The 11,509-nt window shown below is 55.0% G+C and overlaps 1 protein-coding gene across 5 annotated transcripts in view; it reads right to left on the bottom strand.

The window, feature by feature from the left end:
- The window catches only part of PI16 (peptidase inhibitor 16), an 11,893-nt gene continuing 384 nt past the window's right edge, over positions 1 to 11,509 (bottom strand). Inside the window, exons 2-8 of one of the 5 annotated variants that reach the window (XM_054181301.1) lie at positions 11,030 to 11,163; positions 8,820 to 8,929; positions 6,098 to 6,316; positions 5,371 to 5,480; positions 4,499 to 4,587; positions 1,818 to 4,082; positions 1 to 1,436 (exon numbers count right to left, since the gene is read on the bottom strand). In XM_054181301.1, coding sequence (XP_054037276.1) covers positions 1,294 to 1,436; positions 1,818 to 4,082; positions 4,499 to 4,587; positions 5,371 to 5,480; positions 6,098 to 6,316; positions 8,820 to 8,837 — 2,844 coding nt within the window. In that variant the 5' untranslated portion in view covers positions 8,838 to 8,929; positions 11,030 to 11,163 and the 3' untranslated portion in view covers positions 1 to 1,293. Of the gene's footprint in view, positions 1,437 to 1,817; positions 4,083 to 4,498; positions 4,588 to 5,370; positions 5,481 to 6,097; positions 6,317 to 8,518; positions 8,638 to 8,819; positions 10,992 to 11,029; positions 11,190 to 11,509 lie in introns of those variants that run through there. The other 4 variants (XM_054181300.1, XM_054181302.1, XM_054181299.1 and 1 more) reach the window with 4 other exon arrangements.

Raw genomic sequence — 11,509 nt, 5'->3', positions numbered from 1 at the left:
AAGAGGATTTATTCAGTGCATGCTCTGGGGATGCACAGGACACAGCATCACGGGGGAGGACACGAGTATTGGCCTTCAGGTTGTTCTCCACCTCATCTCTTTAAGAAACCAAAGGATGCTACAGCCAGAGAAGGGCCTATGTCTTCTAACCCCTTCCACCACTCTGCAAAGCTCGTCACATATTTAACACACCTTTCTGGGAATCCTCAGGTGAAGGGAGCAGAGACATGGGGGAATAAAACACACAGTGTCCCAGACAACAAAAGTGGTCCTCCAACAAGTCCTGGAACCACCAGTAACCTCTAACATCATTCACTTGGCTCTCTCGAGCTCAATTTGTACCAGCACACGTGATGACTTGTTTCTCCTGGACCAGGTTCCACCACACGCAAAATATATGTCAACCGGGATCTGTATCTAAATTCAAATACACTTAAGTTATGCAAAGAAGGAAGCCATGCAGAAGAAAGCTGTAGGAAGGAGCCGGGAGCTCCTCTTTGGCGCTGAAGGTTTTTCTTCTGTGCGTGCACACACGTGCAGGCACACGCGTAGAATAAAGTCGTGGCCATGGACTAACTGTGGAATGGCGGCAGAGAGCAGAAGGGAGGAGGAGGAAGGGTTGCAGAAGTGTGAGGAGAAGAAAGGAGTGGAGCTGGGTAGTACTGGCCGCAGCTGTACCAGAACCAGGAAGGAAATAGGAATCCTTTCCTGTGGAAAAAATAAAAGCGCCACTCTTTTTGGACACGGAGAGAAGAGATGAAACTTCTCCAAAATTGAGACAGACAGACACATCAGGAGGGGAAAAGAGCATTTTTGTTGGAAACTCATCCTGACAAAACACCAAACCCCACCACCATGTCTCATCTACAGACACACACCAAAACCAATGACCGTGTCTCATCGCCGCCCGGGTGGCCAAGCCATTCTGCTTTCCCTGGGGACATGGTGTGGCGGGGCCTGCCAGCCACACAGGTGGGTGGGACAGCTCATCATTTCCAGTTCGGAAACAGACCAGAAGCCCAGGCTGGCTGGGAAGAAAGGAGAAGCATCCAAGGTCACCAGCATTATGGCAGGCACCCTCCTGCCCTTGGGTCTCCTTGGGAAGGGGACCAAGTCCCCACAGGACTGCCAGCTGCCCTTGGCTCGTCGGGGTTGGAGCAGATAAGGCAGTGTAAGAAGAGAGCGTGTCAACCTGAATTGTCCGTGGTGTCTCCCAAGCCTACCGGGGTTGTGGAACAACCAATGCTGAAGAAAGCCTTGGTGACTGGTGGAGGGACAGCTGAGAAAGACCATTCAAAGCAGAAGGCCCACCAGGATGAGACTGGGTAGGAGGAAGAGTGAAAGCCCCAAGCAGGTAGTTGGGGCTCCAGCTGTGGGCTGATCCATACTTGTCTGGTCTGAGTTTGTCTCCAGTTCTTCAGTGTCCAGGGCACCTGCTGGCAGAAGAGAAGAAAACACGGAGTTAGAGGGGAAGATCTGGGCAAAAGAGAAACTCCCGCTCATGCAGGTCCATCAGTGATGTGCACCAAGACACCGTGAGGTGTGAGGCAGCAGTGCACCGATCCAGCGAGGGCATGACACAGCCGGTGGGTTAGTGGGGAGCAGGCTGTAAATAAAACCATGCTTCACGAACGAGACATCCAACCAGCCCCTTCCAGTGTTAGAGGAAAGAGTGAGGAAAAGAGTTGGTGCCACATACGAGAGGAGGATCCAGAGGACCAGTTCGATACTGGTTCCTCCCAAGCGCTCTCCATGCTGCTTGGGGATCACTGAACATCCGAGTGTCCATGCCAGGACAGACTCCACAAGTACCTTACCTGAGAGGGAGGTCTGGAAAGCAGGGCTCTGCCCTCTTTTTTCTTTGGAAGATGATGTTAAGCGCAAGAAGGTGGGCTCTTCAGGGCTGAAGACCACTGACTTTGAGGGGGTTATGAGCTCAGCTTTATTGAAACCTAACTTGATCTCTGGAACAATTTGGCTGAGGGATGGAGGCGGACTGGAAAAGGCAGATTTCTCTTTCCTGTCCTCTTCTACACCTTTATTTGTTTCTGGGACTGATTTGGGGCTGAAGGCCGTGCCCATGCTTTCTAATAAGGCTGGATCCTCTGTGGTTGAGGGGCTAACAGGCTCTCCAGTGTCTACCTCTGCCTCTGGAGATACTTTATAATCCAGGTCTAATGTGGGCTCAAAGGAAAGAGTTAGCCCAGTTGCCTCAGTAGGACCGGGTCTTTCTGTTTCAGTGGGTTCTGGCTTTGTGGTTGTGGCAGTTTTCAGTTGTGTCTTTGCTGTTGTAGTACGTACTGGTGTTGTAGTGGTGAGTTTTGGCTTTGGTGATGTTGTAGAGGCAGGTGTTGGCTGGGCTGTAGTGGTGGTAGATGCTGGCGTGGTGGGTGTTGGCTTGGCTGTGGCAGGTTTTGTCTTAGCTACAGTTGTGGTGGGTGCTGGCTTGGCTATAGTGGTGGTGGGTTTTGCTGTGGTGGGTGTTGGCTTGGCTGTAGTGGTGGTTGTGGTGGGTTTCGGTGTGGTGGGTGCTGGTTTGACCATAGTGGTGGTTGGGGTGGGTTTCAGTGTGGTGGGTGTTGCTTTGACCATAGTGGTGGTTGAGGTGGGTTTCGGTGTGGTGGGCATTGGCTTGGCTGTAGTGGTGGTTGTGGTGGGTTTCAGTGTGGTGGGTGCTGGTTTGACTATAGTAGTGGTTGGGGTGGGTTTCAGTGTGGTGGGCATTGGCTTGGCTGCAGTGGTTGTTGTGGTGGGTTTTGGTGTGGTGGGTGTTGGCTTGGGTATTGTGGTTGTTGACTTGGTGGTAGGGGTAGTTGTGGTGGGTTTTGCTGTGGTGGGTGTTGGCTTGGTGGTAGGGGTAGTTGTGGTGGGTTTTGGTGTGGTGGTTGTTGGCTTGGCGGTAGTGGTTGTTGTGGTGGGTTTTGGCGTGGTGGTTGGCTTAGGGGTAGTGGTAGTTGTAGTGGGTTTTGGCGTGGTGGTTGGCTTAGGGGTAGTGGTAGTTGTAGTGGGTTTTGGCGTGGTGGTTGGCTTAGGGGTAGTGGTAGTTGTAGTGGGTTTTGTCGTGGTGGTTGTTGGCTTGGCAGTAGTGGTAGTTGTGGGTTTTGGTGTGGTGGTTGGCTTGGCGGTAGTGGTAGTTGTAGTGGGTTTTGGTGTGGTGGTAGTTGGCTTGGCGGTAGTGGTAGTTGTAGTGGGTTTTGGCGTGGTGGTTGTTAGCATGGTGGGCTTTGGCTTGGCAGTAGTGCTGCTGGGTGCTAGCAGTGTGGGTTTTGGCTTGGCTGGGGTTGTTGTTGGGAGCGTGGTTGTAAGTTTTGGCTTTGGTGCCGTTGTGATCGGTGCTAGTGTTGCAGGTTTTGGCTTGGCTGTGGTTGGGAGCGTGGCTGTGGTCGGGAGTGTTGTTGTGGGCGGTGGCTTGGCTGTGGTTGTGGTGAGGAGCATGGTTGTGGGTGGTGGCTTGGCTGTGGTGGGGAGTGTGGGCTCTGGTTTGGCTGTGGTGGGGAGCGTGGTTGTGGGTTTTGGCTTGGCTGTGGTGGAGAGCGTGGTTGTGGGTGGTGGCTTGGCTGTGGTGGGGAGCGTGGTTGTGGGTGGTGGCTTGGCTGTGGTGGGGAGCGTGGTTGTGGGTGGTGGCTTGGCTGTGGTGGGGAGCGTGGTTGTGGGTGGTGGCTTGGCTGTGGTGGGGAGCGTGGTTGTGGGTGGTGGCTTGGCTGTGGTGGGGAGCGTGGTTGTGGGTTTTGGCTTGGCTGTGGTGGGGAGCGTGGTTGTGGGTGGTGGCTTGGCTGTGGTGGGGAGCGTGGTTGTGGGTGGTGGCTTGGCTGTGGTGGGGAGCGTGGTTGTGGGTGGTGGCTTGGCTGTGGTGGGGAGCGTGGTTGTGGGTGGTGGCTTGGCTGTGGTGGGGAGCGTGGTTGTGGGTGGTGGCTTGGCTGTGGTGGGCAGCGTGGTTGTGGGTGGTGGCTTGGCTGTGGTGGGCACTGGTGTTGTGGGTGCTGGTTTGGCTGTGGTTGTGGGTTTTGGCATGGCTGTGGTTGGGGTGGATGGGCTTGCCTTTGTTGTCACAGAGGCTGGAGTGGTCTCTTCTACAGTGGGTTCTGGTAAGAGACGAAAAGTGCCATGGGTTAGGGCTGGGGTCAGCTGACCTCAACGGCTCCCCTGCTCTGAGCAGGGCCAGCAGAAACCAGCGGGGGTGTGTGAAGCAGCAGCCGACCCTTTTCAGGTCACTCTGGGCCATCCCCCACTCTGAGGTCCCAACCTGGAGACATCTCATCTGCCTCACACAACCTCCTGCCCCTCAAGGGGCATCCTCATGGGGCAACAATTGCTGGCTAAGGGGGTGCGAGGTCCTTGTCTGATCCTCCTCACCTCGAGGCAGCTGACCTGTCTTAGGGGCTGCCGTCGCACCTGATGTGTCATGGTCCAGCCCTGGGACTGCTGGGCCAGGACTTCCTGAGAGCTCCAGGAGGGTTTAGAACTTGGAGCCCAACCCACAAGGGTTCACTTCACTTACCACACAAGGAGTTGACACAGACTCTGCCCTCGGGACACTGCGAGCATGAGGGTCCTTCCTTGTACGGCTTTCGGCCTTTCATATTACCCCTGGAAGCAGAAGACGGCGGCGTGAGGAGAGAGGGAAACACCCATCCCAAAGAGGGGGCTTGAGTCAACTCGAACATCCCAGCCAAGCCAAAACTCAGGATTAATGTAAAAATCAGGTCTTGGTCTCCTGCCACAGAGTGTCAGTGCCGTTTACTCAACAGCCTGACCTCAAGGCTGCTAAAACCAGGGGAGACAGCTCCATGGACCAGCTCCTTCACCACCCCCTAGAATGGAGCAGATGATGGGCACTGAGACAGGAGCAGAAGGGAGACAAAATGACAAGACCCCTAAGAAGGTCTGCAGCAACTGGCTGCTCTTGTTGGTCTCAGCAGCTCCAAGCAAGTGGTCCCCAAGGCTAGTCCCAGGGCCTTGCAAGCAGGCACCCACCTCTCCTCCCACATCCAACCCTTCCTGCTGGTGCAAACGTGCTTCTCCATCCCAGGCAACTGCTGCTGCTGGCAGGGAAGAACAAGGCATGGAGCAGGGAGCTGCCGGTTGTATCCTCAGCATCAGCCTTGGGTGGCTCTCAGGGGGAACTCCCTCCCCGGGTCTGCACCAGGAGCTGAACCAGACCTCAGTAATCGCAATCATGGGCAAGGATCACCAGACAACCCTTCCTTCCTTTGTGACCAACCCAAGATAACAAAAGCCTTTCTTAGAATTGCTTTGTTTTTATTTCTGAACAAGGCCAAATCCTGCTCTGCTATAGGGACTGAAGGAAGGACATTTCCAGCACAGAAACCCCGTCAAGAAGCACCAAGCCACGCGAGCCACGGGACTTACGGGGGATAGTAGTTGCAAACAAGCAGGTACATGTCCTCTGTTTCGATTCCTTCGATCTTCTCGCAAAACTTTGACCCACAGCCGATCTGATGCGTGCTTGCCCAGACCACCTGAGGCAAAGACCAGGGGTGAAGGTGAGGTGATTGGGTGAAGGCAGGTGCCCTGTTGGCAGCCTGGTCCCCAGCCTTGAAAGCTGCTGTCACTATACCAATGTCCCCCTCATCTCTTAGTGTGCGCCCCAGATCCCACACCCTCACGTTGCTTTAGCATTCAGGATCCTGCCCCTTGCTCCTGTCTGCACCACCTTCCCAACCTCGGGCTGCAGCCCCCTTATCCAAGTGTCCCAGCTTTCCTACCACAGAGTCCACCCCGGTAGAGCATCACCATCTCGGCTTTGGTTCTGGAACCTTCCATCCATCCATCCATCCTCGTATTTACCACCACTATCTCTGCTCCTCCTTGCTCCCACCCAAACCGTGAAGAAACAGAGACTTCATATCTCTGCCCGAGACAAACTGGCACCCAGCTCTGCCAAGGAGCCAAAAAAAAGGGCTGCACAGCTTGTTTAAAAGAGGTCTTCTCCAAAAAGGCTGGTCATGGCTGGCACCATGCCCACGTCCCCCTGTATCATTCTGATTCCCGCCCGGTTCCTCACGCCTTTGCAAAGACTCTGGGGGCCCAGCTCCTTTCCCAACAACCCCATCCCTCCGCCCCACCGACTCGGTACCTGGGTGTAGTGGCCACACATCTGCCCGGGGACACACGTGGAAGTCGTCAGGTTGTAGTATTTCTCCTCCCCATTCCAGTCTTCCACCGCGAATTCTAGGTCCAGGGTTGGGGCCATAGCGAAGAGGTTTTCCCCTCGTCTGCCCCTCTCCTTGTTGTGGTCCCAGATGCACTTCTCTGCGTAAGCTTGAGCAAAGGCCTCCAGCTCCGTGTCCCAGCTCTGGAAGAAACTCGGCGTCAGCACACAGAGAGGGACACCAGGCTCTCCAACATACACAAGGATGCGTACCAAGGACCCCTGGACTCTCTGGCCACAATTTTCCCATTCACGTGTAAAACTCAAATTCTTACCCGATACGTGGGTGTCTCTGAGTGTCCTCTGAGGAGTCCTCAGGAGAGGGGAGCTCCTCAGTCAGTCCCAGCACAACCCAAACCTTAGCTTATAGGGCAAATAGGGGAAGGTCAGTGCATCAGCACGACTCTCACAACCTTGCCTGGAGCATCTCTAACATCATCATGGACCACCTCTCAGCGTGGAGAAACTGTGAAGTTGGATGGAGGAAGGGAGGAAACTCCCCCTGGGTCACACAGGAGGGGACATCCCTCTTTGACCAGGGTGGGGACGGGAGGGGAGCAGGACACATCTCCCCTAGCAGCTGCACAGAGCCTGGGAGCACACACTCCTGGGAAACATCATCTGTTTGCCTGGATGCGAGATGCGGCCAGCTGCCAGGAGCCCCCTCCGGAGCGGCAGCGGCCCCACCGCCAGCTGAGCCCACCGGCCCACGGTCCCCTGCTGACCGCATTGACATGCAGGAGGAGGAGGAGGAGGAGAGGAGAAGAGGTTTTCTCACAGGGAGACATGCAGGGAACCCTACACTGCAGCTGTTTGGACCGTCCTTGCGCCATTTGATGGAGACAGCAGCTTTGCTTCTGCATCGGGCTGGAAGGCAGCCCAGCAAACAGCGGGTCCTGAGGGGGGACCTTCCCAAACAGAGCCAGGGCTGGATCCAAAGGGGGACAGAGCATGGCGCTGCTGCAGGACATGTCACCTTTGCGGTGTCGAGGGGACACCAAGCAGCAGCGCTAAGGGACCGGGGGAGAAGGAAACACCAAAACATCTGGATGGGGGCACAGAATGTTGGTTGACCTCCCACCATGGCCCCAAGCCAGGCTGAGAGCAATGGCTGGAAACCCTGTTTGGGGAGTGCACACCCCTCTGGCACGGAGCTGGGCTCCATAATCTGAGACTCACACCTGCAGGATTTGCCTCATTAAAAAAGAAAAGTAGCTTTAGGCTACGTATCCCCCACTTCCCCCCCCCATCGCCTAACTATTTCCACAGCAACCAGAGCCGTGTCCCAAACAGAAGCGCGGGGTGACCTCAGCCGGGCACAGTGCCACCGCAGCAGGTGAGCTCGGAGGCGAAGGCAGCCCAAGCAAACATCCCAGGAGGGAGGCAAGGACGGCGCTCTCACGGAAAACCTCTACCAAGAAATTGTCAGGGCTGCCATAAGCTGAATGTTCCTTGCGCTTCAAAAATAAAAGCCTTTGGCTCTGGGCTGCGAGCGGGTCCCCCGTGTTTAAGCAGAAAGCAAGCAACGCTGCGGCGGGGAGCACCTCAAAGCACGCGATCTGCAATCAAAGCTTCAGCCGGCAGCAGCAGTCACCGGTTCAGAATTGCCACTGCCTCAAGAACCTTGAGAGATTGTTTCCCTCAGGCTTTTTTTAAGACCTTAGCTCCAAATCCCTTATTCTCCAACTTTTCCATGCCTTGCTCTGGTGGGTGTCCGTGGGATCACAGTGATCAGGGTTCTGGCTCTGTCCCCTTTGAGTCTGAAGGCACCGGTCAGCCCTCCTATGCCTGAATATCGCTTCTTGCTTCCTTTGCTCTGTAAGCTCCCATTTACCAGCCCACAAAGGTTTAATTCAGCCTGGGCAACTTTTGGGCCAGGCAGAGAGGTCTCCTCCAAGCTCACCATGACCAAAAGAGCAAAGCATTCCAACTATCCGTGATAAACAGTTGTTGTCCTCCTCCTCCTCCTCCTCGCGCATTGCAAACAGTGAGAAAAATCACATGTGGTGCAAGATAAAACACGATAGCCAAATTTTAATCAAATCAAGGGTCCGAGTAAGACAAAAAGCAGCACCAGCTCCAGAGCTCCTTTTGGCTGCCACTGCGGCTACACGTGATGGTGTAGAAACCTGACTCAGTTTCCCCAAGTAAAATGGGGGACCCCTCACCTCCAAGAAAGCCACACACAAGTCATGGAGGGGATCAGGAGCACGACGGAAAGCCCCAATAAATGAGTGACCCGGTTGTCATGTTCGAAGTTGGTGTCCCCTCCCATAGACAAAAGCCCCGCAAAGGCAAACACCCCGGACGGCAGGATCCCCCCTCCAGCCCACGGCGATGTCTCACCTGCCTTTGCTCCCCATCACCAGGAGCACTCCCGTGAGTGAGACCTGCAGCGCTCTGGCACAGAGCATCAGGGGACTTGGATCACACTTAGGAACTTCCACAAACAATCAAAGGCAACTCTATGGGTGAAAGGAAACTCATCTCTTTAGAGGCAATTTAGGGAACCCCTCCATTGCTGCCTGGCTGTAACCCTACAGAGGAATTGCCCTGTCTCCCCTAAAGAAAACTCTCCCAGCATTAAGATCGAAGCTCGTGCTACACAAACACCCTGTGACATTCCCCTGCAAGAAAAGCCACTTACCATCTTCAGCATATCCATAGCAGGAGGAGAGACCTGGGAGCGGTATTTATTGTGCCCATCCAAGATTATCTGCTTTTCTTCATCGCTCAGGGACCAGCTCAGCTCCAGCGCTGTGAGCAACAGGAAAACAGGAGGAAGACCTGAGCTCAGCATCGTGCAGCCAGCTTCTGCTCTTAGCAGCCCACGGCTCTGGCAGTCACATTTAAAGCACCTCCCAAAAGCAAGGAACACCCAACAGCTTGAAGATTGGGGAGGAAATGTATTTCTTTATTAGAGCAGAGTTTCGGAGCCACGCGGTACACACCCATCTCACATATCGGCCGTGATGGAGAAGCTGCAGTACGGCCGGTGCCAACGAGCGCGCGTGGTCCGCTCCCCGAGACAGACCCTGTGCCTGATTCGTAATCCCCAAATCGAAATATTTTCATCCCAGCCTCTGCCGCTCCAACCCTCAGACGTTGCCTTAGCCCTCAGTTACGGGTCCTCTCTTCTACCCCCGGCCCCTGTTCTCTTAAACTATAATAATAATCATCATCCCTAAGCAACCGGCAAAGCCCTGTTTTACACAAGGGTCCTCCTCCCCTGTCCCTGGAACGCAGCTGTGTCTAGAAACGAAGGCAGCAAGATGCAACTGCTGAGAGCGGTTTGCAGCGTAGGAACTCCCCAGCTGGGAGCCAGAGCCCACCTCATCCAGCCCTGAGCCTGTGCCCCGGCCGTGTTGGGGGGAAAGCTGTGGGCAATTGGGGAATAGCCCCCCTGGGGCTCCCCCCGCCTGCTGGGAAGGGGGGCGGGTAAGCAGAGGGTTGATGCCCCTTCCCTGTGCCAACAGGAGAAGGGTGAGCAGGAGAGGAAGAAGAGGATACAGAGGTGAAATTGCCCCCCAAAAGGGGAGCCAGCCTACAGCTGCCTTCGGGGCTGGCTGGAATAACCAGCCTTTGGCTCTGTGGGGCCAGGCTGTGCTCCGTCCCCAGGCAGACACCTGGGGGGCTCAGCACCAGGTGTCCCCAATCACCCTGCCACGGAGACTGCCCAGCAGAGACCCTCCAGCCTCTTCCTCCCCATTGGAGATTGTGCAACCACCCGGCCCTGCTCCAGGCGCTGCCCCGGGGGACCGCAGGCAGTTAGAACAGATCCGCAGGTGGGCAGCTCTGGCAGAGCCAAGTTCATCACATGCTGGTGGCTCTGCCTCCCCCTTTCCCCTCCTGGCTCCCCAGGCAATGCTTTGCCATTTTTCCCTTTGTGGATCACCTCTCTTGACACAATAGCTCTCCGACGGCCCCCCAGATCTCCTACCTCTGCGTATTATCATCTCCATCAGGTCCAGGGTCTACCATACTCTCAACAGTGCAATTTCTGCAAGCAGGGTCTGAGGCTCACATCTCAACAACCTATCGTCAACCCATCTGGTCAAACCAGAGGTTCCCATTTATTGCTAAGGTGAACTGGAATCTGGGTCAAGGCAAACCTGTCTCCATCATGAGACACCTCCAAAGCTCTGCTGCTGCATCTCCAGAGACCTGGAGAAACAACTAGCAAGGGCCAGCACTGGCTCCAGCTCCTGTGGGCCAGCTCGCTGCAGCATGGCTTATGAGGAACACGGCAGTGCTGAGAAGACCCCAAAACACACACCGCTCCCTGCAAATGTGACATGGAGACGAAGGGCCAAGCTCCACATAGCCCCTGGCAGTACAGCATCCTGACGAAGCCTCGCAGAAGATAGCACAGCAACAAGGATCAAGGGAAATGGGACACGCAGTGCTTGTGGGCAAGAGAAAAACAGCCCTGGAGGAGCCACAACCGGGGCACGTGGCCGGTGGGGAAACGTGAGGAACAGCCGATGCGTTTGGCAAGGTCAGGCGCGGCTGCTGGCAAAGGGGGTGCGGGGCCATTTCTCAACTCCCCAACCTGCCCCCGACAGCTCTTTCTGGAGCCAATGTCTGAAGCATTAACAGCCCAAGGTCCAAGCCCCACCCTGGAGCTGACAAGCTGGTGTCCAGCCGGCATTAGGTAAGCGCATGAGGAATGCGGCTTTCCTTCTGCTCACTCAAGGAACAGCCCGTCCACCGCACCCCCAGGAGCCAGCACAGGGGACAGGAGCTGAACGCCGACACCTGATGGGGTGTGTGGGGTCTGCCTCAAGGCTGGTGGGCTCCAAGAAGGCCCAACTCTTCCCTGCAGGAGCAAGGAAGCCGGGTTTTCTACTGACTCACGTCTCGAGGGTCTTCAGCGTGGCTTCTCTGGCGTCTAACAAGGCTAACGCATCGTCTTGGGAGCAGCAGGATCTTTCTCTACTTGCCTCTAAGAGCTCATCGTCTTCTGCCCCTCAGGGTTTGGCTGAAACAAGCTGAATTTGTGAAGGACGGGCAGAGGCTGTTATTAGGAAGGAGGAACAGGCAGAGCTGTTGCATCCACTTTGTTTAGGGAACCAGGCTAAAACTGACAAAACATTTGCCAAAGTGTTTCTTTCGACATTTTCCAAACTGAAGTGTTCCAGCTTTTCACTTAAAATGACACTTCTGCTTAGAAAAAGTGCCCTAAAAAGGGTCAGATAACCCCTTAGTGGCAGACATGCAACATGAAAAGAAAATAAAGCAGGAAAGAGGAAAACGTGCGTTAAACACTTGTATTTAATTGCAAAAAGTAAAAACTTTTTTTTAATTCTTCTTACATACAAATCTCATTTATTTACA

The sequence above is a fragment of the Rissa tridactyla genome, chromosome 21, assembly GCF_028500815.1.
Source record: "Rissa tridactyla isolate bRisTri1 chromosome 21, bRisTri1.patW.cur.20221130, whole genome shotgun sequence".
Taxonomy (NCBI): Eukaryota; Metazoa; Chordata; class Aves; order Charadriiformes; family Laridae; genus Rissa; species Rissa tridactyla.
The sequence above is the reverse complement of the archived record's forward strand: the minus strand, read 5'-3'. Positions and strand labels throughout refer to the sequence as shown.